This window comes from Amblyomma americanum, chromosome 1 (genome assembly GCF_052857255.1).
Source record: "Amblyomma americanum isolate KBUSLIRL-KWMA chromosome 1, ASM5285725v1, whole genome shotgun sequence".
In the NCBI taxonomy this organism is placed as follows: Eukaryota; Metazoa; Arthropoda; class Arachnida; order Ixodida; family Ixodidae; genus Amblyomma; species Amblyomma americanum.
The window spans coordinates 138724183-138751371 of NC_135497.1; the positions used below are offsets into that span (position 1 = coordinate 138724183).

At 51.6% G+C, this 27189-nt stretch overlaps 1 protein-coding gene across 1 annotated transcript in view; it reads right to left on the minus strand.

Annotated features, from left to right (window-relative positions):
• Positions 1-2672: 2672 nt before the first annotated feature.
• Positions 2673-27189, minus strand: part of mirr (iroquois-class homeodomain protein mirror) — a 105662-nt gene continuing 81145 nt past the window's right edge. Inside the window, exons 4-7 of the mRNA XM_077647016.1 lie at positions 16931-17046; positions 9102-9258; positions 7946-8255; positions 2673-7560 (exon numbers count right to left, since the gene is read on the minus strand). Coding sequence (XP_077503142.1) covers positions 6815-7560; positions 7946-8255; positions 9102-9258; positions 16931-17046 — 1329 coding nt within the window. The 3' untranslated portion in view covers positions 2673-6814. The remainder of the gene's footprint in view (positions 7561-7945; positions 8256-9101; positions 9259-16930; positions 17047-27189) is intronic.

Genomic DNA, 27189 nt, shown 5'->3' on the forward strand with positions numbered 1-27189 from the left:
CAATGTTGCCGTGCTGTTAGCAATGCACCAGGCTTGTCCCTCAATTCTTCTTTTTTTTGTGACATCCCGTTCACGACTTACACATGGAAGCTAAGTTTTGCCTGATGAATCAGTGTCGTTTCTCTCTTTAATATTCGGTCTCCGCTAGCATAAGACGGGCCCCAAAGCAGGATTTTGGTTTGAGCGGGGACATAACTAAAGGAACACAACGGAGGCGCCCGTCCTGTCTATTGTGTGTTCTCGTCCTTGCTCTGATTGCGCCGTTGTACTTCTTTAGTTAGGCCCCGAAGCGTTTTCAGTGTACCGGTCCACTGCAAAATACAGTACATTCAAAATCCTCAAGATGTAAACAGAGCGCACGAATTGCAACGTATAAAGTTACGCTGGTCTTTAGATATTGTAAACGGTTGCAGACTCCACAGCATTTTGAGCTTTGTTTCTTTGACAGCAATTCTCAGCGCTTCCTGGAAATTTAAGAGGCAGTTACACCATTGCCAGTTTCACAGGAGCCTGGCTATACCTCCGCGTCCACTAAGGGAGCACCGTACTAAAGGCAGTACGGGTTCTGCTCATTTTCTGGCGCATAAGCGCTCCGTGGGCTCATGTGCTATATTTTGGGAGAAATTCTCAAGTTTTCCAAAAATTCGACCATGCTTAACATTTGAAAAGTACCGCTTCGAAAGCTACGTTTGAAACATGCACCCCCACCACCCCAATCCCTTAAAAATCCGCAAGTGCAAACTTAGATCATATATTTGAGTTACCTCTGAAAGATCATGTCAAAACTGCTCTTCACTGCTAAACTTGTCTCAATGGAGTAGCTTTTATCCCGGAATTTTTGTTTTGCATTACGTCCAAAAACTTGTGGATACCAGATGAATGTTGAAGCTTTGTCAACAGCATTTGCAGCCTGTACGCGAGGTTGTTGACAGACCCCCGTCGGCTCGGAGAAATGGCTCTTGTTTCAAAAACGGGATTGAGTTGCATGCCTTTTTTGTGTAATTGACAATATACGCAGAGTGTTAAAATTGGAACCTCATTACTATGCCGTTTCGTGCTCATTAATCAGTTCGAGGACGCTAGCTGCTCAGTGGGTGATTAATTTCTGGTTCGTAAACCAGAAAGCATGAAGATATTCGTGCCTAAAACATGCTGCAAGGAACATCTAATAAGACGAGCAAAATCGAGACTTACCTCACATGATGCTAAAGATTTCAAGAGTAATCACGCGAAGAAGAGCGCTTTCCTGAAGTCCCCTTTGCTTATTATCGAACATAGGGTGATCATCAGTTCGGATACTGGGTAATAGCTAGCGCTGTTATTCCAACAACGTGAATGTATCATGCCGCATACACTCGAGCAGGGCGGATTTAACCGGGAGGGGTAGAGACCGCCAAACCTGTCCTTACATTCGAGTCTATAGATGCCCTTGCGTCACAAAAATCCATAATCATCGCATTCCAGTCCTCACAAACTGCTCGCACGATGACCAGTGTGCAGTGATATGCAGGCAGTACCCTTGCACCAGTCCGCAACAAAAGAAGTTATGTTCTCTTTTCTCCGAGCTGCTGAGAATGACGTGTTCGAGTAGTTTTCAAGCTCAATAAAACCTTCCCCATCTCTCCATGTCCATGCGTCCTTGATGCTTGTAAACAAAAACTGGCTGACGTCGGACTAAAAGCGCCGAGCCTTCCGATCGACGTTCCATTTGGTGTCCGTTCCTTGATGCAAGCGGCGACGTTCTACCAACGAAGGTTTTTAGTGCGGTCAGAGCGCTCACCACGCTTCGCTTCTTGTTGCTTTGACGTAAAATAGCGCGACACAGCTCTAAATTTATGTATTACAGCCCAACAACGCACAGCATGGCGCGCAAAGAGACGTTTTCCTACACCGTCCAGTCATTTCAGGCAGCGGTGTACATCGCCTACAATGCCAACGCCGTCGCACACTTCTGCTGCCGTAGCGAGAAGTTTAACTTGGCAGTTTTTTCTACGTAATATAATCAGGGTTATCACTGCGGTTTTCTTTGCCTCAGAAAGCGTCCAGGAAACGCATGTGTGACGTAATGCGGTTATTTTTCGTCAATTTGTTTGGTTTTTATGCGCACGTTGAAAGCGCAGGAAATATAGCGAAAATATTTAACCACGCTCGACGACTTAATGTGAGATGATGCGTTCGCGCGCCGCGTAGATGCGGCTGCCTTACAAAAAATAAAGACAGCATTGCTTCATTCTACGCACGTTAACAAATGATGCATGCTTCAAGAAAACTGCGAAATTCTTGTCGCGTGAGATATGTCACGGTCATGTTGCTTAATGGCAAACTGACATATCGGTTTTCCCCTGGCTAACACGCAAAAAAAAAACATAAAAACGAGTCCAACATATGTATTAGAATTTGGTTAATATCTTTATTCTTTGCTATACGGTTAGAAACGAACATTTTCTTTTCTGTGCTTTTTTTAGTTTTGCAAATCAGCCCTGCCAGTTAATTTCACCTAAATGTACTATTAAACAAGACTACTTACTTGTTCGGTTGAAAGGCGATTCCTCGCTGCTTTATGCTTGCTATTACTTGTTCGAGCTGTTTTTCTCGTTTTCTCTTTGGACACGAATCTCGATTCAAGTAGTGCGGACAATCCCAGAGTGGAAGAAAGACAACAACCAACGTATCATGTTTTATCATCACTATATTTTAATCCAACACGTTGTATTTTTACTGTATTACACACGCAGTCTGTCACCGTCATGGTTGCCAGAGAATGAGTCGCGATAGCAACTTGAGAGGAAAATAAAGAGTTCAGGACGTGAAATCAACAACTAAGACACGCAAAACAAAACAATAAAATATTACAGAAGAGTTTACATTCTGTTTTGCGCTCAGGGTCGAAAATTCACCATCCTGCATTTTTTTTTCTTTCTATCCACACACTGCACCATTCACTTCTTAAATATGTACAGTCCGTTTGCACCATTGCCTTTGAATAAGTTAGAGACGGAAGTTCATTGTGCCTCCACGCGATCTCTCGTTAAAGCCTTGTTGGTCTTTTTTAACACATCAAAATGCAGAGTATTGCACGCTACTCAGAGTAACGCACAGAATGAGAATAGCGTCTTTCAAAGATCATTGCAAAACGCCGTGTCCACAGCGGTAGCTGCCAAAATTCTGCAGCGTGAGGAGAAAGCAGTGACAAAATGAAACACATTAGGCGAAAGCAACAACACTTAGCAAGCGACAGAGCACATGTTTTCTAGCGAGGAGCGCGGGATTCCCCGCTGCCCTGCCAAAAAGAAACAAAGCAGTTGATTTCCGACAACCACTCTCCTTCTCTGTAAAAGTAAGCCCCGAGGAGACGATGAGCAGCAAAGTGGGCACTACGAATCAAACCGCTGGCGCCGGAGCAAGATTCTGAGCGCTTTCACATCATTTCGGGAGTAAGCGAGAAAAAAAATATGATAGCACACAGGAAATTCTCTGAAGATGTACGCCATTTTATCGTCGGCTCGTCAATATTTGCTGCATGAAGAAGACCGCCAAGAATTTTGTTTACACTTCACTGTTTTCCGACGCTTCCACGCACACCCTTAGTAAAAGTTTACAATTGCAATACACGTACCGCCAACGCGTACTAGCATCCATGACGTCCCCGCAATATTACTTAGTGCACGAATGATTATGATATTTTTGCGATATAATTGGGGTGACATGTTCTTCGCAGTAGTTCTCATCTCCCCTGGCTTTTTCTTTTCTTTAGGCAGTCACACAAGCACTGGACACTTGGTGAAAGTAAATTCTGAGCTGAAGAAAGTGAATCAACCTACACCACCTTTTGATGAAATCCCTTGGGCCGCCACCAGAAGTGTTCCTTTCATCCCAAAAAGCAAGAACGCCAATTTATCTGCCTGAACGCTTAGTTTATTTCACTCATTTCTTCGATGAACGCACTCAGAAACCAGACGTGAAAAGCAGAGCGCATACAGTATAATGATAACAGAATGCCTGTCAGCGTTAATAAACTTTAGTTGCTTGGAGGCTTTTACTACGCAGCTTTCTTAAAGTGACTGATCTTGTTTCCTGCTGAAAACTTTTGTGTGCGTCTCTAACAAGAAGTGAAAGACGTCAAATCTGCATGGTCGGCATAGTTTAGCATTGCAGCTCGTTTCCTGTCCAAAGCTACAACACCGGAGCGCTACTCTGTCGCACCACGCAACAGAACAGCGCCCTGGATTAATTTCCATCATCTAGTGTTCCTTAACGCGTCCTGACACGTTGATGTGCAGGCAGTCATTTTAATTTCAGCTGCAAGGCCGACTCCTTTCGTAATCACGCCGCTGTTCGTCAGAAAACACAAAAGCGAGTATGCTTTTGGAACATTACATCGCGCTTTCCTCATTGTGATATACGCTGACGTATTGCTGCCTCTAAGCAGTCACCACCAACCGATGGCTGCTGTAAACATTGCGTTTGAGCGGCTTATCCCTTAACACCACTGCGAAACGCGTAGGAATGATCAGGCTTCGCCGTATCACGTCTGTCAATGGGCGAGAACGTACGCTGCCTCACTCATTACTTTACTCAGTAGACCTATCGACGTTACACCGAAACTGCGTTCTCTTCCCTCATGCTGCTGCACATTTTCATCGCTTTCTTGGTGAAAAAAAAAATCAATAAATATTTCGACTGTTTACAGCACTTATAGCCTTGCGATTGCAAACAAAAAATTAATAATAATACCCGCGAAACAGTCTGAGGGTGAACCTTTCTCGCTCTAAATGACTGCAAAACCCACAAGAAAACCTCGTGTTATCAATGAGGCATGAGGGCATCCCCGGAACACCTGCCACAAAAGCGAAGTCAAACCACGGCATGTTGCAGCGTGGATGATATGTGTTTGTTTTTGCTCGCTTTAGTAAATCACAGTGTACTATCAAGCATCTCCTTGTAAGCCATGACACATTGCAGCATTTCGCGAAATGCGCGCTTTACAGTGGTTAGCCTTCTGTAGAGCCACTCGCATAATAGGTCAGCCTCTCCTGCCTTTTTTTTTTTTGGTCACAGCGTTAGCAATCTTACTCGGCCGCATATAACCTATTCTGAGAGGATGTTATTATTTCAATACCATATTCACCGCCGGCAGCTGTGTACCTAACAACTTCCGCAGCATGAAGCATCACGACTGCTTGAGCTGGGCTCAGGCGCTCAGCAGCGGTTTTACTTGGCACCGCAATATATGCGATCTTCGCGACGGCACTGCCCGGCAACACGAATTAGCCAACCGATCGGCGGGGAGCCTTACAGCCACAATGAGTTCTATCTAGAGCGATGTTTACGCTTAGATACTATAGCCAGCGCTGAGTGTACCATTCTCTGTTCGCAGCCGACACCACCCTAGCAATGAGGATCACAATAATTAGGAAGTAGCGCGAAAACCGATAGAACATTAAATATGCTTTAGACAAAGAAAACGGATAAAATTTGGAGTACGTTAGCATCAATTGTAAAACGCTGCTATAGAAGTGTCTTCTGTTTCAGCAGCGCATATTTACATTTTTTTGCTTTTGGCGAACGCGCTTTTCGCTGCAAAAAGCAAACGTCTGCTATCTGAATGACCACAGTTGTATGTAGCTAAAGCATATTTATATGTTCTCGTCGACTCGCGTGTTCGAAGATAAGCGAGAGATAAATGAAAAGACAGTGAAAAGACAGCGCCTGCACAAGGCGTAGCGTGCAATGCTAGAACCAGAGCGCATTTTGGAAACTTTACTTGAAAAAAAGAAGAAAAAACACATACAGGAACGCTAGAACCGGTCTGCTGTGGGCACAGCATCTGCGCCTTTGACTAAAAAATGCGTCATGACTGCCATGAGTGAATATGCCAGGCCAGTAAGCACTCCTTCAAGCAGGCAATGTCTAACGGATTTCTTTTCATACAATAGGGACTTAGAGCCACTTCGGGTCATTACAAAATACGCAAATGCTCTAAAATATCTGCATACTGCCCTTTTCTCCGCGCGCAATAACAACAACAACAAAAAGAAACGAAAAAGAAAGTGACAGTGCCTGTCTCTTTCGTACTATAGTTCACAAGAGCAGCAGATCAAGAGGGCGTGGGGGCGAGGCTTGTCAAGTGGGTCTTGGCGTGAACGATGCAAGATGACATCAAATGTACGGAGAGGCGGCAGCAAACAGGACACGAGATATTTTTCTCCTTCTCTCTTTGTTTCTATGTACAAGGGTGGGGTAGGGACGAAGGGAATGGAAGAGGTCCGCGCACTATCCTCACTGTCGCAGTTGTGAGCGCGAGCTACAAACGATGCGTCTAAAAGCAGGCTTGTCCGCTCCCGCGAAGGTGCCACGTAGACTTTGCGACGTCCAGTGCTTGGAGCGCTGGTGGCGTCTCTCCGTTCGCCGTTCAGTAGTCAAGCGGTGCTCAGTGAGCGCGAAGTCACTAGTGATAACAAATAAATGCCCCATGCTTGAGTAGGAAGCTCGAGATGATGATAGTTCAGCACAAGGTGGGCGTGCTGGCGAAATTCTCGCGAGTTGCACACGGCACAGCAGCCAGAGGAAGGGAGCTCTTCTAAGGTGCGCGCCCGTCGGTAAGACGGCAGAGTCTACATGCAGTGCTACGACGCTGGGACAGCGGCCACGTACACACACATACACACACGCACACACACACACTACGCGGGGGGAAACACGGCGACGAAGTCCGAAGCGCTCATCCCTCGAGAGAAGCGTGTCCCTGGCGGCCCGGCGCGCGCGAGGCGGCGCTGCGGCCGGCAGCAGTCCGGAACCGTCGCCGGGCGCTGCCTCATGACGGGCTGGGCTGCGGCGCGCTCGCCTGGCTCGTCGACGGGCTGCTGCTGGTTGAGGCTACGGCGGCCGCGATGGCGGCGGCTGAGGAACGTGCCGGCGCCAGCCGGCTCAGGTTGAAGGCACCCGAGGGACCCGGCGGAGGCGGAGGAGCGGCGGCGGGCTTGGGCAGCACCATGTCGGCGGCCGCAGAGAACGCGGCGGCAGTCCGTAACCTGCTCAGCGACGCGGCTGTCGTGGAGTCCGTGAGGGGTGAGCCTGCCGACACTGGCGCCAGCCCCGCCGCGGGAGACATGATGGTGGGCACGCTGTACACCGTGGACAGGGGAAACGAACCACCACCTAGGCTCCCCAGCGTGCTGGCGTACCACGAGCTCGTCTTGTGGTACGGCGTCAGGTAGTCCAGCCGCGCTGAGCGCTGAAGCGAGGCCATGCGTGCCGCCACCGCCGCAGCCGACGGTGCCCCAGGCGACAGCATGCTGTGGCTGGGGCTTCCAGACGTGGCCGTGTCTACGATGGACCAGATGCGCGGCTTAGGAGCGGAGGACACGTCGCTGTGGCCGTTGGGCGACGCCGCCGGCGTCCGCGCCGAAGACTCGGAATCGGACAGCGAGGCGTCCGACAAGTTGCCGCCACCCTGCTGCAGCCCGTGCCGGGGCTCCTCCGAGGAATGCGACGCGCCGCTGGGCCGCCGCAAGTCGGTCAGGTCCGAGGAGCGCGAGTCATCGTCCACGTCCACGAGATCTGCAGCAGGCCGCGCAAACATTTGCGCTCCGTGAGAAATTGAGGCTATGGACGCGATCTTCTAGCGAGGCAGTGCCCCGAACCAAGTGAAAACGCAAGAATTATTCTGACTCGCGCTTTATATGCTTCAGTAGCAGCTGTGTAAACGCTAAGCGATGCGCTTTAGTACTACGTGGCTTTTCTCTCTGCACTGTGCCGCCTAGTATAATTTAGGACGTCATATCTCTTCCTCTGGCACTGAACTGCAAATAACTGCAGGCATGTCCCAGTAGAACACCAGGCCACGGTCTTACGCTTACGAGCGTCCAAAAGCGTGCAACATCAGCCGGTGGGAGGAGCCCCGCTCTCAAAGGAGCATGCGCGTTTTCAACGAAGTGCTGCTCACCGTCGGACTCGTCGCGGGGCCTCTTGCGCGTCTCCGTCAGGCCCGCTGTGCTGGCGGCGGCCGCCATCAGCTGGTGGTTTCGGCGCGCCAGCTCCTCAGCCGCCCTGGCCGCGACCTCCGACGAAGATGTTGAGTTGCTCTCCTGGCGCGAGGCGGCCGCCGATCCCTGGCCGTCCTTGGAGTCGTGTCGCGCGGGCGGCGCGTCCTCTCCGTCCGCGTCGTCGTCGTCGTCGCATCGGTTCCTAGGCGACCAGGTCATCTTGTTCTCCTTTTTTAGCCGGCGCCGCGCGTTCGCGAACCAGGTGGACACCTGCCCGGACAGAGCGCGTCCGCGGAGAGTTAGTAAAAGGGCCACCAGAATGCCTCACTCGCAAGCGTCTGGAGCGAAAAAAAAAAAAAATCACGGCAGCAGGGAATTGCGAGAAAATGAGACTTTCTCAACCAGCTAACGCTACGAAAGTAAAGGCATGATCTACAGATGTCCTCTATATCTACGCACAGAAAAAAAATGAAATGAAAATCGGGAGCAGGAGGAGGAGGAGGAGGAGGGGGGGGGGGGGGGGGTTACAGCACAGGAACTCCTTCCTCTGTCTTATTCAGTCTTCTGTACCCACTTAACGTCGCTACATGGAGCAGCGTTCCAGCAGCAGCGGTACAAAAGGACGTTCATGCATGCAAGCGTTGATTCCGTTCGTTTTGTCAAGAAGGCGACAGGCCCGTTACCAAGGCGGAAGGGATAAAATGGCGGAAAAACTGCACGGCACAGAGTATCAGTATGTATGGCAGCACAACATGCCGGGCTGTTTCCGATTATGCTGCAAGGAAATAAGCCTGCACGCAGAGTGTGCTCTCGGCTCTTGCACGCACTTCACACATGGAATACAAAGCGGAAAAGACGACACGGCGACACAAACAAAAACCCGATATGAGCGGCGCGAGGCGCGATGACGTAATTATATATTCCCTTCCTAACTCTAATAAGGGGGCGTACCTTCTCGAATCCAGTAAAACGCAAGGAAAGATGATAAAACAATACAAGAAGCAGGTAAGAAAAGACATTAGTTGGTAAGCTGCTTAAATGCAGTGATATGCACTCGGGGATGATCCCTATAATTGAGTCGATTTGCAGGCAGCGGAGGCAAAGTCGAGTGCGCACCTGCGTTAACGTCATCTTCGTGATGATGGCAAGCATAATCTTCTCGCCCTTCGTAGGGTAGGGGTTTTTTCGGTGCTCGTTCAGCCAGGCTTTCAGCGTACTCGTGGTCTCTCTGGTGGCGTTCTTGCGTCGGGCGCCGTTGAGGTCCATGCCGTACCTGTGCACAAGCAAAGAGTGTCCAACAGATTACGAATAACCTTGTGCATTGCAGCCGCATTAACACAGCCCTCGCAGCACGCTTGTCGCAGGCGCGTGATTACAGCTGTCATATAAGGTGGAATAACATGTTACAGGCACCGCTGAGTTCAAAATAGGGCACGACGTAGTATACTGAGAAAAAAATGTGAACATTCCGGTGACCTGTGTAGGCACTCGTCCCAATACGCGAAGAGCTTTCCCGAATAAAACTTTATGGCGGTTGCAAACTTTTTCCGGAGAATACGTGGAGACGGAAAAAAAGGAAGACGGAGAGAAGAAAAAAAAAGAAACCGAGGAGAAAAGAGAGCGCCGGAAAAGTGAAAAGCCGGCCTCCCACACGGCATAAAGAGACTATAGTGTCGAAGAGGCCGAAGCCGAGCTGGCTGCCGCGTTGTTCAGGCGTGTACGACTGCCCGCGACAGCGTTTCGATTTGCGGCGTCGTTCGCCCCGCAATTCCCACAAGGCAGCACCGTCCTGAAAGTGAAAGCAGCACAAAGGCACTCGAAAAAGCCGGCCACGACAAGCCCGAGGCCCCTGCGATGCTCTCCGGGAGAGAAAGAGAGAGAAAAAAAAACGAGGAACCGGGAAAGATCGATACCGAAGGAAACTTGGTTATACGCGCGCCTGGACAGCCCACCGCAGGCCGAAAAAAAAAACAAAAAAACAATGAGAACCAGAGAGGCTGTGGGAGGCGGAAGGACGGAGCGCCTATCGACGACGAATATTAATCACGATTATCCTCACGAAGCCATTCCCATGGGAAGTTTCATGCTAGAAAAATGAATGGCATTCCTCTTCGGAATCCGTCTCACTCGAAGGCTCCCTGCCACCCAATTGAAAGCGCTGCCACAGAAAGAGGGTTGTTCATTAGCAGCTCGGGAAACACCGCGCGACCACTTAATTTTGAAAAATGAACCCCATTCTGTGTCCGCTGGTGTTGTGCAAGCGCTCAGCGGTAATTCGTGATCACGATTATAACAGATATCGGATAAGCATGCGCATGATAGCGTTCAGCCAACGGTGCGCTTCCAAACAATGAAATCTGTGACACGACGCAGCTATAGCCTCCTTCGATCACGCCCACATTTCCATAATAAGATGGTATACGCAGGGCAATGTCCAGAGACGAGTATTAAAAGTACAATAAAAAAAAAGTAGAAGTTTACAAGATGTCTGTCCCAATAGTCAGCCACATAGAAAAGAAAACAACCAATCTATTTGACTTCCTGCGAGGCTATTTTATATCTTTATAAGGGCATATCAGACTACAGGAAATTTGCGCACATAAAATATGCGCACATTTCTCTAACTCTAATAGTGCTTTCCACGATCGGGTGGATATCGCGAGCAAAGGTTTGTACCGAAGCATGTGTGATCAGTCAGGTTCGCAGCCACGTTAGCATGGTGCTCTCGCAAGGCCGCTTTGAAAATCATCTCTGAAATCTCTGAAGTAGGCTATTATCGACCCTGTGAACGAGGCCTGTACACAGTGCGCCCCCCCCCCCCTCCTCCCATCCCCCACACCTCGCCCTTTCTTTTTTTTCTCTCTCTCTCATACAATATCAAGGCAATTCAAACCACGGTTTGCATAGCTACCATCTGCACCATTGAGAGCGCGTGCCCTGCCTCCCATAAACGAGGTCTGTGGCACAATCGTTTGCTTCATCATAACTAATCACGCGCGCAGCCTATACACATTTCGTATTGTGTAAACAGTTTCTGTATATCCTCTCTTCCTGCCCCCCTCACCTCTTTCATTTCATTTCTCCATTCTGCCTGCTATCCTCTATTTCCGCTGCCCCAGCTCAGGTGCTTCAGTATCGGTGGCAGATGCCGGGGCTAGCAGAAATCTTTTCCTCCCTTTTTATTATTATTTGAATAAACCACTACCACCACCACCACCACCACAGTCGTCTGAGGATAATGTCGCCCTCGCTTAATGAAGTGCCGGAAAGGCAGTGAAAGAGCACAAGACACGCTTTGATTTCCTACACTTTACCCGGCTGACTGAATTCTGATACTCTTCACCTCGACTAAAGCTGTTGAAAAACTGCGAACCGCTCCCGCAGCGAAAGTGAGGTTGCTTGTCTGCCCCACAACTGAAAAATACAAGCACGTAAGCCCTGCCAAACGCAGTAAGGGCACAGAATAAGAATTGCGAGGCTTTTTCGCAACTTCCCAAGGCTGAGTGCAACCTGCGCCACGGCACCGTGCTTAGCAGAAAATCCCAGCTCAGTATCTGCGCGCACTGTCTCATTGTTTCCGTTTCCTTTATTTTCCCGCACCAGAAATAACCCCGGATCCAAGTTGCAGTTTGGAAAGCTGCAACGTGTCATCAGCCCGACGAGGCTCGCCGCGATGCACGAACCGTGGGGCGGGAGGGGAGCCGACCCGTCTCTCTTTCCACTTTAAAGCACTGTCTCGGCTGACACACAAGGGCAGAGCCGCGAAACCAGCGCGCCTCCAATTTCGCCTCGCGAGAGGCTGATCAGTGGCGGCCATTCTGGAAACCCGAGAGTCTCGTCGAACACGTCCCGAGGAGCGCCAGCCACGTCGAACCCCCAGAGACCGGGAGTCCGCGCTCGAAGGGGCACCGGGTTCGAGCAGTCTCCCGACAGCCGGAAGCTCACAATTACCGGTGTTCTAACGTGCTTTAGTTCCATCGCGTTTCCAAGTGACAGCGTAATTTCGCCCCGCGCTGCTCGTCCGGGCCGTGTGTCGTTTTGTGTTTGCACAGGCCCCTTGCTAATGCTGATGGATCACAGCGGAGCGCGTGCAAGACAGCGGATATGGCGGAGGGGAAGCGCGCCGCTGTCCTCGCTCACTCCCTCTTGACTCCTGCTTGGCTTAATTTCTTGAACGTCTTCGCCGCTGGCGCATGCTGTACGGCGCCACATTATGCCGGAAGAAATCGGGCCCGCTTAGCTGTCGCGACGCACCGCGTTTGCGTTGTTTTGCGTCATCGCGTTAAACGACATTAATGAGGGTAACAATTACTCCGGGCTCCAGTTTGCTATACTTTTACGCCCAAGTGAGCACAAGCAGCTGCTTACAGGGTAGAACGTTGCTTCGCAGTTGATGTTATATTTACCAAGATATTGCTTCCAAGTTCGCTCACCTCAAGCAACGTAATTACTTTCCTCGCAGTTATCTTCCTCGCTTGTCATCCAGTAGCAGTTGTTAGTTTATCGTTCGTTTAACAGAGTACATGGGGGTCCCTACTCTCTGAACCATCATCACGTCAGCAGAATATGCTAGCAGTGGTGCATTCGCAGTGAAGCACCGAGTACGGTGCAACGTTTTCTCACTATACTGAAGGCGGAAACCCTGGATCGTCATTTGAGGAGTGCTGCGGCGACTCAGAAGTAGCGACGATTTATCTGCGGCAAACAATGCGTGGGAAAAGCCAGCGCGAAAGGCGGCCAATATTTACGGCACGCGCCACTCGGAGGCGGCCCTTCTTCGGACCCGGCGCGCCGCCCGCATAAATCACAACGGCGCCTTCCCAAAGCTGTTCATCATGGGCGGAGAGGCGTCGACGCGGGCAGATGGAAGCCGGCGTCCTTGCCGAGCTCCCTAATAAGTGTTGATAAGTAGAGGCCGGTCGGGGATCAATGGCGGCAGAGGTTACACTAATATCCCGCACACCGGTTAACGCGCGAGGATCCCTTGACGCTCTCCATCGATTGCACTTAGCCGGCTGCGTGCTGCGGATCGGACGCACCCCGGTGCAGCTTTCATTGATTTCGAGTTCTACAGATGGGAAATCCGGGGAGGGGGGAGGTGTTGATTACGCGAGAGGTGAACTTGGTCCATCTTGCCGCAGCATCGACTCTTCCCCATCCCTCCTCTTGGAGCGATTCCTCCACCTTCCAGACGGGGCGCCTCTTACATGATTGGTTCCCTGGCTGTTGTTATGGCGCGGCCTCTGCGCGATACGTGCCCTCCTGCGCTCCTGGGGGGGTGGGGGTGACTCAACGCTGCTCGGCATCCCTCATCGCTGGCCGGCACTCCGCCGGCGGGCGCGCGCTTATTGCCGCTTGCGCGCGCGCCTTTGTTCCAGCTCGGCGCCGACACGCAGCCCTTTGTGCCTCGAGCGGACGCAATAACAGGCGTGCCGGCGCCTCTCTCGATGCGCTAGTGCTGCAAGACGCCGCCTGCAACCGGCCAAAACCCTTCGGCGCGCTAAGCGACGAATGTTACACTTGCCTCCTCTATCCGCCACAACCTGAGACTTCGCTGAGAGAGTTATGCGAACCTGGCTTCTAGAAACCTGACCCTGCGTTTCGGTGTAGCTCGCGCCTGCGATAAATGCCCGATAGTGCGGTCTCTGGCAGTGAAGCGAAAACATGCAAACTATTATTCAGACAACGCGCGCAGTCAGTCACAGTTCATGGAAACCGCTGACATTTCAAGACCGCTGCAATACGCCGGAACGCAGCAAACAAATCGCTCGCTCATCCACATCGTTGCGTCAAGGTCAAAGAGACTAGGAGGAGGCGCCTATAAATGCTATCTTCTCTCTCTCTCTCTTTCTCCCTTTTGGAACCCACACTGTTGCATTCTGGAATAACGAATAGATCGGCAGCCCTGACCGTGCGCACAACCGACAAGCACACACTCCGTGGTCCTGGTTTTCCACCCCTAGAGCGGGATTGAGCTAAAGCCTTGTCAAGTGGCCCTTTCACTCCGCCCTGCCCCGCCACGTCCCGCGCACATTTGTCGGTTCTTGAGTCGACAGGGTAAGGCGTCGAATACGCGCACTTATCCCCCGCGGAACAGGCTTAAACTCGGTTGACAGCAGCGACAGAAGTGTCAGAGCTCAAAGCATGCACGCAGCAACAAACGACCGACTATAGGAATCCCCCGAGGACTGTGCACAAGGCGACAGAAAGAAAAGCGCCTTTTTCACGAGGTCGCGAAAAGTGAACTGAGGAGCTTTTCCGAGGCGTGCGGAAGGCCTGCCACCTCTTCAGCCAATATGTTACAAGGATACAGTTGAGTTCGTTGGATGCAGCACTCCTGAGCAGTGCCGTCGCGAGAAACGGCAGACATTCAATCTGAGCGGATACCGTCCTCGGAGCCCAGCCACGATATATGGCAAAGATGATCACTTTATTTTGTAGAGTGCGAACATGATAAGCAACGTTCCATTCCGCTCTTCTTACCTTTGAGGATAAGCGCATTCTGGACAGTTATCGCGTAAACGCCGTAACTGCCATTGAGAATATGCACACAAGACGCTGGAAACTTCATTACAACGTATAGCGCCGAGGTGGCAGGCCAGAATTGGGCGATTTTTATTCTCTATTCCCTTAGCTGGCGAGGCTACCACCTGGAGCGAGCAAAAAGGGAATCACCCACCCGTTCGCACTGTATAACAACGCCGCACCGTCAATGTGTTGACTTAAGCGCCCCCTATCACCGCGCCCGTAATTGCGGTGGCGCTCGCGTTTTGCGGCGCCACCGGGACGCGTTGAGCCACGCGAGGTCGAAACACAACGGCTGGCGGCGAGTTTAATGCACGCGGGGGTCCGATATCGTTTACCGCCTGCACGGTCAGCAGTTCCCGCGTAAGTGCGCTGCAGGTCGGTTGAGCACGCAGCCTTGCCAGTCAGCGGAAGCGGCGTCGAGGCAGGCGCACCGCGGTTGCGTGATTCGCGCGTATCAATGCGTGTGCCTGTGTACTATGTGGGCGCTACATTTCGTGCTTTCAGTGGTCGGCCGTCCAAGCCGTGAACCCACGGGCTGCTGTTTGACGTATGAACACGTATTTCCTTTCAGGCCAATTTGGGAGAGGAGGAAGCCGAGGTGGGGCGCCATGGTTGCTGCCTTTTCCTCCTGCACTGCACCCCCCCCCCCCCTGCTTTATTTTCTCTCTCTGTTTTCTTGCCGGATACACTTTATTTTAACCGAGCCAACGATACCCCGTAATTTCCCAAGCTGTGAACTCAAGTGGAAACCGGACGACCGAGAGGCACGCGAAATTCGTGTTTGTCATTAGGGAAAAGCCAAAAGCAAAAAGGAAGCAAGCGGCGAAAAAGAACCCGCCTCTGCGTGCTCCCCGAGCAGGCGCCGCCAGCTCTGGCCGTCACACCTCTACACGAGTGGCACAAATGCAGCGTGCCGACTTGCGTCGCTGCGTTTCGTGAAGTTGAATGCCGTTCAGCGTGCGCGCACGTCTGCCTACACATGCGTCACTTCCTCGTGCAGTCCGGACCGGTTTCATGCAAACAGCGCGAAGAAGCAAGGACGACACGCTCCCGGAGAAACAGAGGAGCCCGGCACAATGAAAGCGGCCTGCGCGGGGAAAGCCGCCGCCGCCGCCAGATTCCGCGCTTTTCTGCCGGCGCCAAGGGCCGCGCTGTAGGCTCGCGAAGTGACGAGGAATCCTCGGCATTCCGGTGCCCCGGCTGTTTGAAAAAGCTGCTCCCCGAGCTGAAGAATGCCTTTCGACAATTGGCGCTGTCTTTCTTCTTTTTCTCGTTTTGCTCTCCAGCCAGCGAATGAGTGTTGCGCAAGAAGCAACGACAGCGCTCTCCTTCAGCCGTCAATAGAAATCGGGGCGCTCAGAGCCTCTGCCGGCAATAAGCAGTTAGATCTTCCATCAAAAAATGGCGTATTCACCGCGTTCGAACGCCCAGCTAGCGGAGATGAAAAAGAAAGAAAATGCAGTTGCTTGCTGACGGGTCATGGCAGCGCTGTCTCGCTGTGCTAGCCCCTTCAGTATCACTTCCTCCATGCTGCCACCGTACAGTCGAGGCCAGGATAACGCGGAGCGCGCTTCGGCGATCAAACTTCTCTCACGCGTAACTGGGAGAAGTACTCAATAAATGTGCAAGCAAGCGTCGCTTGTGCGGTTGTGCATAAACGCAGCAAGCCCTAATATATCCTCCACCCAAAGAGAGAAGGGTGGTAACGTCGAAGCGTGGTCATATATTCGGGCGTCCACTGTGCGTAATCTATTTCTCATTCTATGCCTACCTGCTCGTCAGTGTCTTATCCTTTTCCTTCCTTGCTCCCTTCACCGCGTTTAGTTGCCGTTGGTGGCCCTATATGGCCCTATATGTAAACAAGCCAGCACGAAACGCTGCTGCCCAAAGGATGAAGGCGATCAATACCATGCGTGTCGTTCACGGTTGGCATCAACACTTAAGAAAGTCTCGTTAGACAGTGTATAGACTGTCCATAGGCTTTTGTCAATATAATCTAGAGTTTCTATATACCAATCCTAAATTAGTCTATAGACACTACAAATTCTATAGAACGTCTATAGACAATCTGTTGATTTATGTCCATACACTTTTAGTAGACTTGTGTCTATGGACAGTCCACGGACTATGAATAGACAAAAGGAAACATCTACAGGAAGGCGATACAGTCTATAAGAAATCTATAGAAAAGTCTGTAGACCACTTTTACAAGAGAACGCATGTAAAAGGCACGCACTTTCCCCATCCTCTGCAGTACTTTCATAATGCATCTTGCGGGAGTGCCCAAAGTAGAACCGAATGCTCGAACGCGTCGCCTTCTACCCGTGGCTCTTAGCTGAAGACAACAATTCACCGCCCGAAACTGAGTGGCAAGCAGAGAAGGATCTCTATGCGGCGCTCATTGTGAGGTAACTTACCCATTCGCGAAAGGGTAGCCGGCAATTGCAGCCGAGTCGTACGGATAGTACATGGACGCAGCGTACGGGAGATTCCGCCATGCTTCCAGGTTTTCCTTCAGGTCGAAGCCATTTGCCTGCAACAACAACAACAAAAAAAAAGGTTACCGCACTGCCTTGTGACGATTGAGTACCAACACCATGCAGTTGTAACGTACACTCGTGAATCTTTTGGCACCCTAGTGTGACACGGCCGGAGGCTGTCTCGAAGAGAACCGGTGAAATTTAAATAATGCGTTTTTCTTTTTTTTTCAGCTCTTTCCTAACTGGAGCGATACTTACCGTTAATCGGTGCGTTTTGCAGTGAAAGCGTTCCCTTCGTATTTTGCTTGAAGCTTGCCTGCGGTACAAATATACCGAACAATGCAGCACAGTGGGTTTATGGAGCCTATCGCAGTGCACGCAGTCCTGTCTACCAAGCGCTTCTTGCCGGCGGCGTCAGTCAGCTAGCTAATGTCCATGACACTTTCGAAATGCAGAGGAATACAGTACTTCGTCAATGTACGCCGCACAGAAGCACACCCAAGGCCTTTTCTTAGCTTCTTCAGTTGGGTTTCCTTATGGCCAGAATCATCCTTGGCGCCGAATCGGCGCACGCTTTCGGTGTTACAGCGCTGGCGATCCGCCACCTTAATTGCACCCCCCATCCTATACATTTGAAGGGAATCCTGTCTAAGCACTGGCATCGAGCGAGCATATTGCAAGGGTGTTCAAACGCCAATATGCGAAGCTCGACTTGAAAGCCATCGCTGCTTCCATCGCAGTCCCGTGGTCGCAAAAGTGGCCAAAACACACCTGCATAAGTTTTCCAACGTTTCCTGCCACCTCCCTGAGCCAGTGACGTCATCGCTGCTGGCAGAAATCGAAAGACGCCTGCTGAGAACTAATCATGCACTCACCCCGGGCTGTGAATAATAAGGCAGGAGAGCGAAGTGCGCGCTCATACAGCCGGAGCACCGAAACGCTTGCTTCTTAAAACGTGCGCGCTGTCAGAAGTGCCAGACGCGAAACACCGCCGTCTCAAATAAAACTACTGCTCGAAAGTTCCCAGCGTATTCCAACGCGCTGCGAGCCTTTCGGAGCTCACTGCTTGCTGCCCATGGCCGCCGGACATTGTTCGAGGTTCGGGGAAATAAGTGCTGAAAAAGACGTTCGCCTCCTGCCAGGCGCCTGCGTGCGGGCAGTCAGTAGTCCATTGCTTTCTTTCTTCACGCCGCTTCCCTGCTGGTCGCCGCAGAGGCTCCCTCATTGAGATTCCGAAAGTGCATCCAGGGAGCGGACAAATGAGCAACAAGGCTTCCGTTCGAACAGCCCAGAAAGCAAGAGAGAGAGAGAGTGAAAGGGCCCGCGGTGGCGGCGCTGCAGAGCAGACCGAAAGAACAAGCAAATGCGACAACCAGACAGCGTGCCTGGACGGCGGCCGCGGGAAACAGAGAAAAGCGGCTCCGTTCGCATACAAATCAGGATTGAAAGTTTAACTCGCAAAAACTAATGCACTGCCGCTGAAAGGAACGCCACCACTCGGAAAGCAGCATGCTCGGCTCCAGCACGCCGTGAGACGGGAAGAAAAGCACACGCAACGCACGAAAGGGAAAGTCGGCGGAAAAGTTCGGTAATATAGAGGGAACACGTTATTCAGCAACGGCGCCACTTGGTCCCTCCGAGCGCGCCCCTCGTCTGCGCGTATAGCTTGCGCCGAGGAATTCATTAACGAGATGGGGGGCGCGCAGCAGGACAATGCTGTATTATCTGCCGCCGCCGAAGCTACTTCGACGGCCTCCGTACCTCCGCGCGACTGAAGAGTCGAACCAAGTTCCACTCTACAGCTCTCACCACTCTAAACAGTTCAGTGACGTCGTCGTGGAGGTAAACTAGCAGCACTATCTGCACTCAGCCCAAACCGCTCAATTGAGTTCGCGGTGCGGCCTGGAATCCCATGGCCTCCATGGACCACTTTGAGACGAATGCCGTTGTGCAGTCACTGCTTCAGAACAGGCGAGGCGAGGTCATGTACTGGAGCTTGAAGAAGGTGAAAGGGAGGGGGGAAATGCAGGTCGGTGTTTTGGCCGCAGAGGTAGCTACAGCTTCCACCACATGGCACACCGTCGTGTTTTGCAACACTCTAGTTGATACCACGCCTTGGCGGGAAAAAAAGGGGGAAACAAGCACGCCGACATGTCCTAAATTCACAATTTTACGCCTACTTTCCAGACACACACACGCGGACGCAAGATAAATAATAATATAAACAACCTAGTCAACTCTAATTATATGTTCTCTTCTCTCTTCCCTTTATTTTTACAATGAACCAAGATTTTTTTTTTATCATGAACGACTACTGCCTCCGCATCCGATGAAGAGGTAAAATCCTGCCAGCGTCTCACTGCTAGACCAAACCAACTCTCACGCGTGTTACCCTCCTTGCAGTTTGGGTTGCTGCATTTAGTTTCTAACAAGTTAGCGCTTACTTCGGTAAGGGCTCAGACGGTAAGATACACATCCATAAGATTGGTGAAAACGATATACTGTCTTCACATGCAGGACTAAACATTCCATACCGACGTCAGTTCGATGTCCTTATTCATCAAAGTACTGAATACGAAGTTCCACAGCGCGACCATCTAACATTCTTGCGAAGCCACAGCGCGTATACTATGGCCGCAACGCGGTAAAGTTTCTCATTTCCATCGTGGTCAATAATACGGGTGCAGTTGATGCGTTCAGGTCATGCAACAAGAAAGCCACTATACCTACAGCTTGGACAGTAAACCCAGCCGGTAAACTCTCTCACTGTTCAGCGCTCTGATGATATGCTACCACTGCTGCGCTTTGATCGCTGCTCGTTTTCTTTTGTTTCGTTTTTTACATCAGAGCCCCAGCATTCTCCACGCGGCCGGCCTTCAACTCTCTCCAGCTTGGAAACCGCTGCACTCATGGGAGGACGCCGGGGAGAGAGCGCGGCGGCCGCTCGCAGGACGCGGCCGGGGCAGAGCTCCGCGGCGAGACACGTGGGGGCTTTCTCGCGCGCCGCTGGGCCATGCCGTCCGGCGGCATTGTTCGGCGGCCGCTTTCTTGCCGGCGCGTCACCCGTCGCCTCCGCGGCCACAAGTCGGCGCCGAAGAAAACATGTCGCACACGCAATGGGTCGATTGGGCGCCTTGCTTGGCGGCGATTAAAATCACAGTTCGCGGGCTGCGCACAAAGAAAGGCCTTCCAGGCGGAATCGCCGATCAGCGACGCGCTGCCGCCGCGTGCAGACGCCCTTGCGTGAAAGGGCGCCATATACCCCGCGTGCACGCGCCCGCCAAGGCTCCGCTTGTTCGCCGATAGCCGCCGCCGCGGCGCTTACATTTCCCGAATGCAAAAACAGCTTCCTATGGCGAGACGGGCACTCTTGGCGACTGCGCGTGCTGTATACGGGCACGGTGGCTCGCGTCTGGCTTCTCTGCTTTGCGAGCGTTTGTTTCTGCTCGGCCCGAGTACCCCGGCGGCCATTTCGGGAACCAGCCACTTCCGATTAGCGCGCTGTGGCACGTTTGGCTCACATTTCAGCATAAACAAGAATAGCGGTGCCGAAAGTAACAAACGCACGCGGGCCGCTCAGCAGCAAGAAGCCACGCAAAGGCTGTCCACACGCATACGTGATTATTGGCTACCCGTTTTTATTGCGCGGCTTGTGCGCAGTCGAAACCGCTTTGTGGACTCGTCCGCGTATTGCGGACCAGCTGAACAGGTGTGACGGTGTTAGCATGCGTGCCGCTCGTTTAAGCGGACGCGATAAAAATGCAAATACTAGTTTGTAACCAGCTGCAACACTGCATGGATGGTTAATGGCGCTCGCCAGGTGGAGGAAGGCACGAGCGAGGAGGCGGCTACGAGCAGGCTTTTGCTTCTTGCGACGTCCGTAGCTGGGCTGGCTCCGCCACTGAATGCCAACTGCGTGCGGGCTCTCTCCGAACTGGGGATCGCACCGTCCTCGGGAATGAAATCGATTTACTCCTGCCATAAGGGGCTTATGAGGTTCGACAATGCCCACTTCTGAAGCGATGCTGAAACGCTTGAAGCCAGCGTCTCCGAAGGGGTGGAGCAAGTTGTATACCCCTCTCCGCCTTTCTCCCCCCGCTTTCTTTTTTTTTTCCGCTCCCAATGTAGAGCCGCAAAGGACGGAGCGTTGCTGGGACGCCACCCCTGACTGGGTGTTGTGCGCGCGCGCAAGGCGTGGGATTCCCGATCCTGGCAGCTGCGCCAACTTGAGCCGCGGGGTGTAGGCGAGCAAACGCCAGAGTATCTTATCTCCATTCAACAACATCTTCATTACAATCGCGCGAACAAGGGCAGCGAGTGCCGCCAGCGCGCGCAGAAAACAAGCAGACCAGCCGACGAGTGATGTATTCCGAATGTAGGCCAGATAGAGCGCAATCAGGCGCCCTAAAGGGGTCCATAAGTCTTGCGAGCCAGAGCATGCCATAAAGCATAAATCTCCCCCTATCGGACGCGCTACCGCGTTTTGGTCGCGGACCCTCCTCGCGGGCGACGCCGAGTGCGCGCCGGCGCCGTCTCCCGCAGCCCTTTCTCGCGCTCGCCGCGGCCCCCCGCCTAGAGTTGCTGTGTCATCACGTGTTCGTCAAAGCAAACGCCAAGAAAACGCTCGCTGCAGTAAAACAAATGAGCCCCGGTGCTGGCGACGGCCGCCGAGGCCGCTTTGTACATACCTGGCCATCCGTCCTCTTTGGCTCTGGCCTGGGGAGGAGGGGGGTCGGCTCGCCGATGGGCCGATAGTCTCCCGCTCTCAACGTATCGCGGCCCTTATCAGGCGCGTTTCTCCTCGCGAGCCCATAGCCAAAGAGCCTCCTCCTGGGCAGTGTGGAAACAAGCGGACCCGCGAGAGCTGGTCCGGTCTTTTTGGCGCGCCTATCAGGGCTCCGCATCGGCTACCCAGCACTCGCTCCGTCTCTTCGCAGGCCATAACAAGGCGCGCTGCCATTGGCGCATTCCGATCACGTGACCAACCTGGCGACAGGAATACTGGCGGCTGCATTGTTTTATAGCGTCTGCGACGTGATTTACGAGCCTTTACTCCATCTCGACGCTGCTTCGCCTTCCTGTTGCACTTGGCACCGAACCTCCTCGCCACGCATTTTATGTCCGTTTGCGTGTCGCAGTTATGATTCACTTACTGAGGCCACTTTATGCTCGCAGAGGGGAGGCAAAAAGCCACTCGGCTAAAATCGCCTTTTGCCATCTTGAACAGAGTGTTACGGGCGGCTCTCTCCTTCGCGCCACAACAATGACGGTCAGGGTTGAAAGAAGTCTTAAAAGTTCAGGTACACAATAAAAATGAGTCAAGCACCGTGCGACGTAGGTCTGCAGGTACACTGTACGTATACATGTACTTTTATTTTCTGATAGGACGCTAGTCACTTAATTGCGCAAGAAGCAAAATCATAACTACTTTGAACTGCCAAGGTTTTGCAGACATGCGGTAGGTGCCATAATTAGCATTTGCGTCACACTTTACATATTCCTTCGGAGTGTCCAATTTCACAATCGCGCCCATTATTGTGTCGTTTTTTCGCCTTGCCCCCCTGTACGCGCCTCATAAAGTCTCTCGATCGCAAATGGAGAGGGCGCGGCGCGGGTGTAGGGCGTTCGAAACGTGAGCGGGGACGGTGCCAAGCACACCTTCTAAACTTGCGCAAATCGCTCGACATCGTTCGTGCTCGTGGGATACACGCCATATAGCGCCGCTGGTTATAAGCCTCTCGTCGTGTGCTGAAGGTCGCTTTCGATTGCAATCAAACTCCAAATTATCTCCCGCTGAGCAAACAGAGCCCGAACGAGAAAGAGCTCAGCCTTATAGATATTAATATATTCCTGTCGTAGCGACAGGTGCTTGCGAAAAGCCGCCCCGCAGATCAGCGAGAGCATACCGATTAGCCTCGCCGCACGAACCTGGCCAGTAGTAAATCACGAACGGATAACTGGCGCGAGAGAAAAATGAGAAGTTGTCACTTTGGGGCCATGTAAATGTCGTAATGGAGTCATTTCCACCTGCTTTTCTTTCTATCGAAGAGCAGATGATGAGAGAGGAGAGAGATAGTGTATTCCACGTTCGGTCATGATATGTGTATACGTGTGCGGGCAGTGTAGTCGTTCTCTGCAGACAGAAGCAATGGAAGACGAAAGGTAAAGGCGAAAAAAAAAAAGCTTTTATCGAAGCAGTAGTCCGAGGCCGTGTCGTCGCTGTATTGAGCCGCACATTTTACACAAGTGTAAGAAATACGACCCACCCTGTTTAACTCAGCAGGACTACGTGACGCGCACGTTGGAAGCGTGCAGTTGGGCAACCGAAGAAAACGCTCAGTAAAAGAGCGACGATTCTTGTCTAGCTCTCGCAACCGTCATTTGCATATAAAAAACGTGTTGCTCGTATGTTCTGGTTCAATCTGGCATCTGCGACGCGCGTGCAGAAGGCACCCGTCCAGCAGCTCTCTCTCTCTCACTTCCGTGTTCTTGCCTCGACTGCGCGAATAGAGCCCGGGTCAATGCAATCTCAGCGCCTTCACTTATCACGGCCCGTCTGCCACCTGAGGCGAAGCGCGAGTCGCCCACTCCGCGTAGAAGAAAAAGAAAACTTGCACTGTAGCTCTACCTTCTCTTAAACGACGTTTCGTGGGGAAAGCTGCAGTGTCTCTAGCCATGCACAGCCAGCCAACAGAGATGGTACACCAAAGGAGGTCGCCGGAGAGAAACTTGATGCGGGCGCCTTGGTTGCACACACGGGCAGCTGTGCTCGCTACGACGGCTCGGGCGCCCGCCACGGTGGCACGTTTGCGCGCCGCCGACAACGCTGCGAACAGCAATCGCCGGCTGGGTGTTTGCAGCGGTCGGCAGTGCTGAAGGCGCGCTTCAGTGCCGCGGGAGGGGCAGTCATCGAGATAGGAGCTATCGCTAAATTGTTCAAATGGCAAGCCGAGAACTCGCAATGAGTGCTTCGCGGATCGCCTCGACCGGAGGCCCCAGGCCGAGAGGGCCTTGCAAAATGCACCATTCGTATGCCTCGCGTCGGGCCCCGGTTCGGGCGGGAAATGCCGTAAACAGGACGTCTTCCCTCCACTCGCCACGCCCGCCTCCTTTTGTCGTGCGCTTCTTCTCCCGCTTTCTTTCCTGGCTTCTTTCTCGCTCGCTGTTTTTACTTCTCGTTTACTCTGCCTAAAAGATTTCTCGCTGTCGCCCTTATCACCCGGTCCATTAGTCGAAGTCTCTCGTCTTTCTATACCCAGGAAAACAGGAAGAAAAAAAAAACGCGCCCGCTGACGAAGGTAAAAATGAAGAGCAACCTGTTTCTGGTGATAAGGTCGAGTGCCCCCTCTGCAGCGGCCGTCACACGCGCGCCATACGGGGCTTCCCTCCCACATCGCGCGCGTGCAGACCGTCCAGGGTGACAATCACAGCATGCGAGGCGCTCGTCTCGGCTAGGAAGCGAGCCCGTTTCTGTCATCAGTCTCAAGGCGAAGACGCATACGCCATTGTCTTGCCCTGCCTTGGAGTACGTCTTGTGCACGCCGGGCGTGCAAACCTCCCACGTCGCGTCCGGTTTTGACCCATGCAGATTGACTGAATCAGAATTATTATTATTCTTTCCACCCTCTCAGTCAGTGCCAGTTGGATTGCATTCGAATACGCTGCATCTCCGTCCCACGTTTAGTCATCGAAGGTGAGAGAAGAGATTCGCAAGTCTGTAAGACTACCGCAGAAACAGTGCATGTGGAACTACACTGACGACACTCAGCCAGGCATAAAAATAAACTACCATGAGCAATAATTCTGGCTCGCCTATAAGTTTTCGCCCCTCTGAAGCTACAACTACTAGCATAAATATTCTATTCTTGAGAGCACCGACATGACGGACACTTTGGGGTCGAGAAAGTCATGCCCAAAACATTCAGCAACTTTCAAAATAACAATCACAAACAACCCTTAGAGCATAAGCAATCGGAGCATAAACGTTTTAACCTTCGCGGGGCTTCGTTCACGACACCAGCCATGGTTTTCACGCACCCAGTAAAGTGCCAGGCCTTATAAGGCTCCAAAATAAGAAAGTTGGGGTTCCAGTGCTAAAAGTGAAAAATAATTTTACTTTCAGATGCGTACACACACAAGGGCACACACAAAACAGCAATGTTTGCTGCGCTAAGTTTTGCCTGCTAGCTTCTCCCCACTGCTAAGCTGTTCGCAACATGACAGCGCACCCTGCCTTCGTGCAAGTGCGTCTTGAGGGAAAGGTGCATGCGTAGTACATTGCGCGGTGCTCACACTTACACTGTGCTTGAAGGACGGGCTCCGCCTACAGTTTGCGCTTTTCGAAATTGCTTCACTGCAGAGAACACCGCTTCCCTCATAAAATTGCTTTTATGAGAGGCGTACCTTTTGCATCCGCCGAGTTGATTAAAAAACTGCTGTATGAAACGCCACACGGTTCCCGTCAAACACTCGTTGGCGACGGTTTCTTGTATTCCAAAGCAGGCTGTTAATATGCAAGCCGTGTAGCTTCCAACGATTTAACTTTTTCAGTTCCAAACATGACAATCGAGCCGCACATGATTTCTGAATAAAGGAAGCATCTTTAGTCCGTGCCTTGTGATCTCAGCCTTCTATACCGTGAAACAGTTATCACCCTATCGCACTTGTACTTCTTAGAAGGAGCGAAATCTTGGGGGGGAAAAGTAGTGTATTCGTGCATTGCGTTTTAATCACGGGGAATTCGCGCATCCAGTGCTTTTATCCGTGTGCGTGCCCTGTTAATGTTTCGTGGCTTCTGTATGTCGCTGATCTGGTCGTTACTTCGCCAGGCTTCGTCCTCTGTTGAGAAAAGAAAAAACAGTGCTATACCTCAGCGCATTAGGTCACCCTCTATACGTTCAGCGAAAGTGACGGGTATAATGCTGAGCTGTAAGTCAGCCAGTTGCCAACGCTGTACAAGATTTTTGTTGTTTTTTTCTCAACATATGCACGTCATGTCTATAATACAGAAGCTGTCGTTTGTTTTGTTCCACGCGATTTTACTGATGGAGCACAAGTAACACAATATCTTGTCTACAGGTTTGTGTATGCGTGATCCGTTTCCTTTGTGTGTGTTGTTTTATCTTTCATTCCCGCTAAGTGTACCATAACGTTAGCCAGACTAACATATTCAGGCAGCATCAAAACCTGCCACAGTGGCTATGACGTCGCGCTCCTGCGAAAGAGCTCCCGGATTCAATCACGGCTGCCGAGGCCGCATTTCGGTGGAGGCGAACGAAGAAACATCGCCTGTTTACTGATATTTCGGCGCAGTCTAAAGAAACTCTGATGGTAAAAATTAATAAACGGAACATTCCACCACGGTGAGCCTCACATGACGGTGTTGTTCTGGAACGTAGAAATCCATTCATTTATACTATTTAAAAACGCAAGTTCCCCTCGTTCTCTTCAGAGAATATCGCATCACTCACCGCTTCGTACCATCACTTTTAGTGCACACAACTTGGTCACAACTGTTGAAATTTGTTCGGTAACGCGAGAGACTTTGTTACAGTGAGAGAGATAGTAAAGTTTATTTACAGGAAAGGTGGAGAGGTCGGCCGGCGGTAACGTGGCCTTGGCCTGCTACTCCACATTTGGACTTTGTTAGGCCGTTACAGTGAGTTCCCTCTTAAAGGACTAAAGACACCAGATTTCGGTTGCATGTTTTCCGATTTGTAAAGGTGCGTAAGGCATTACTATACATGGATTAGCACGTGGTATTTCCCTACAACCACTAAGCAATTTAAAATCGAATTTCTTCATCGGTTTCGGTTTCAACAGCCGAGCGATGACTATGACGTCAAGGGTGAGTATAGGTCACGTGAAGCATGATAAAAACTGCAACATAACTGCTGCTTCTTCATCTTCGCCCGTTATGTTATGGCTCGTGAGGCAGGCTGGCTTTACAGTTGCAAGGAATAAAAAAAAAAACGAAGCTGCGATCATATCGCAGTTTTTATCATGTTTCACGTGACTTATACGGAGCTTTGACGTCATAGCCATTGCTCGGCTGTTGAAACCGAAACGCAGTGCGCCGGGGTTATATTTCCTGATGGTCACGCGAAAGTGCAGATGCGACCAGTGCAAGTGGTAACTGGACTACACTGATCGCGATGAATAGCAAACCGGAAGCCTTTGTGGGCAGACAGCCGGCC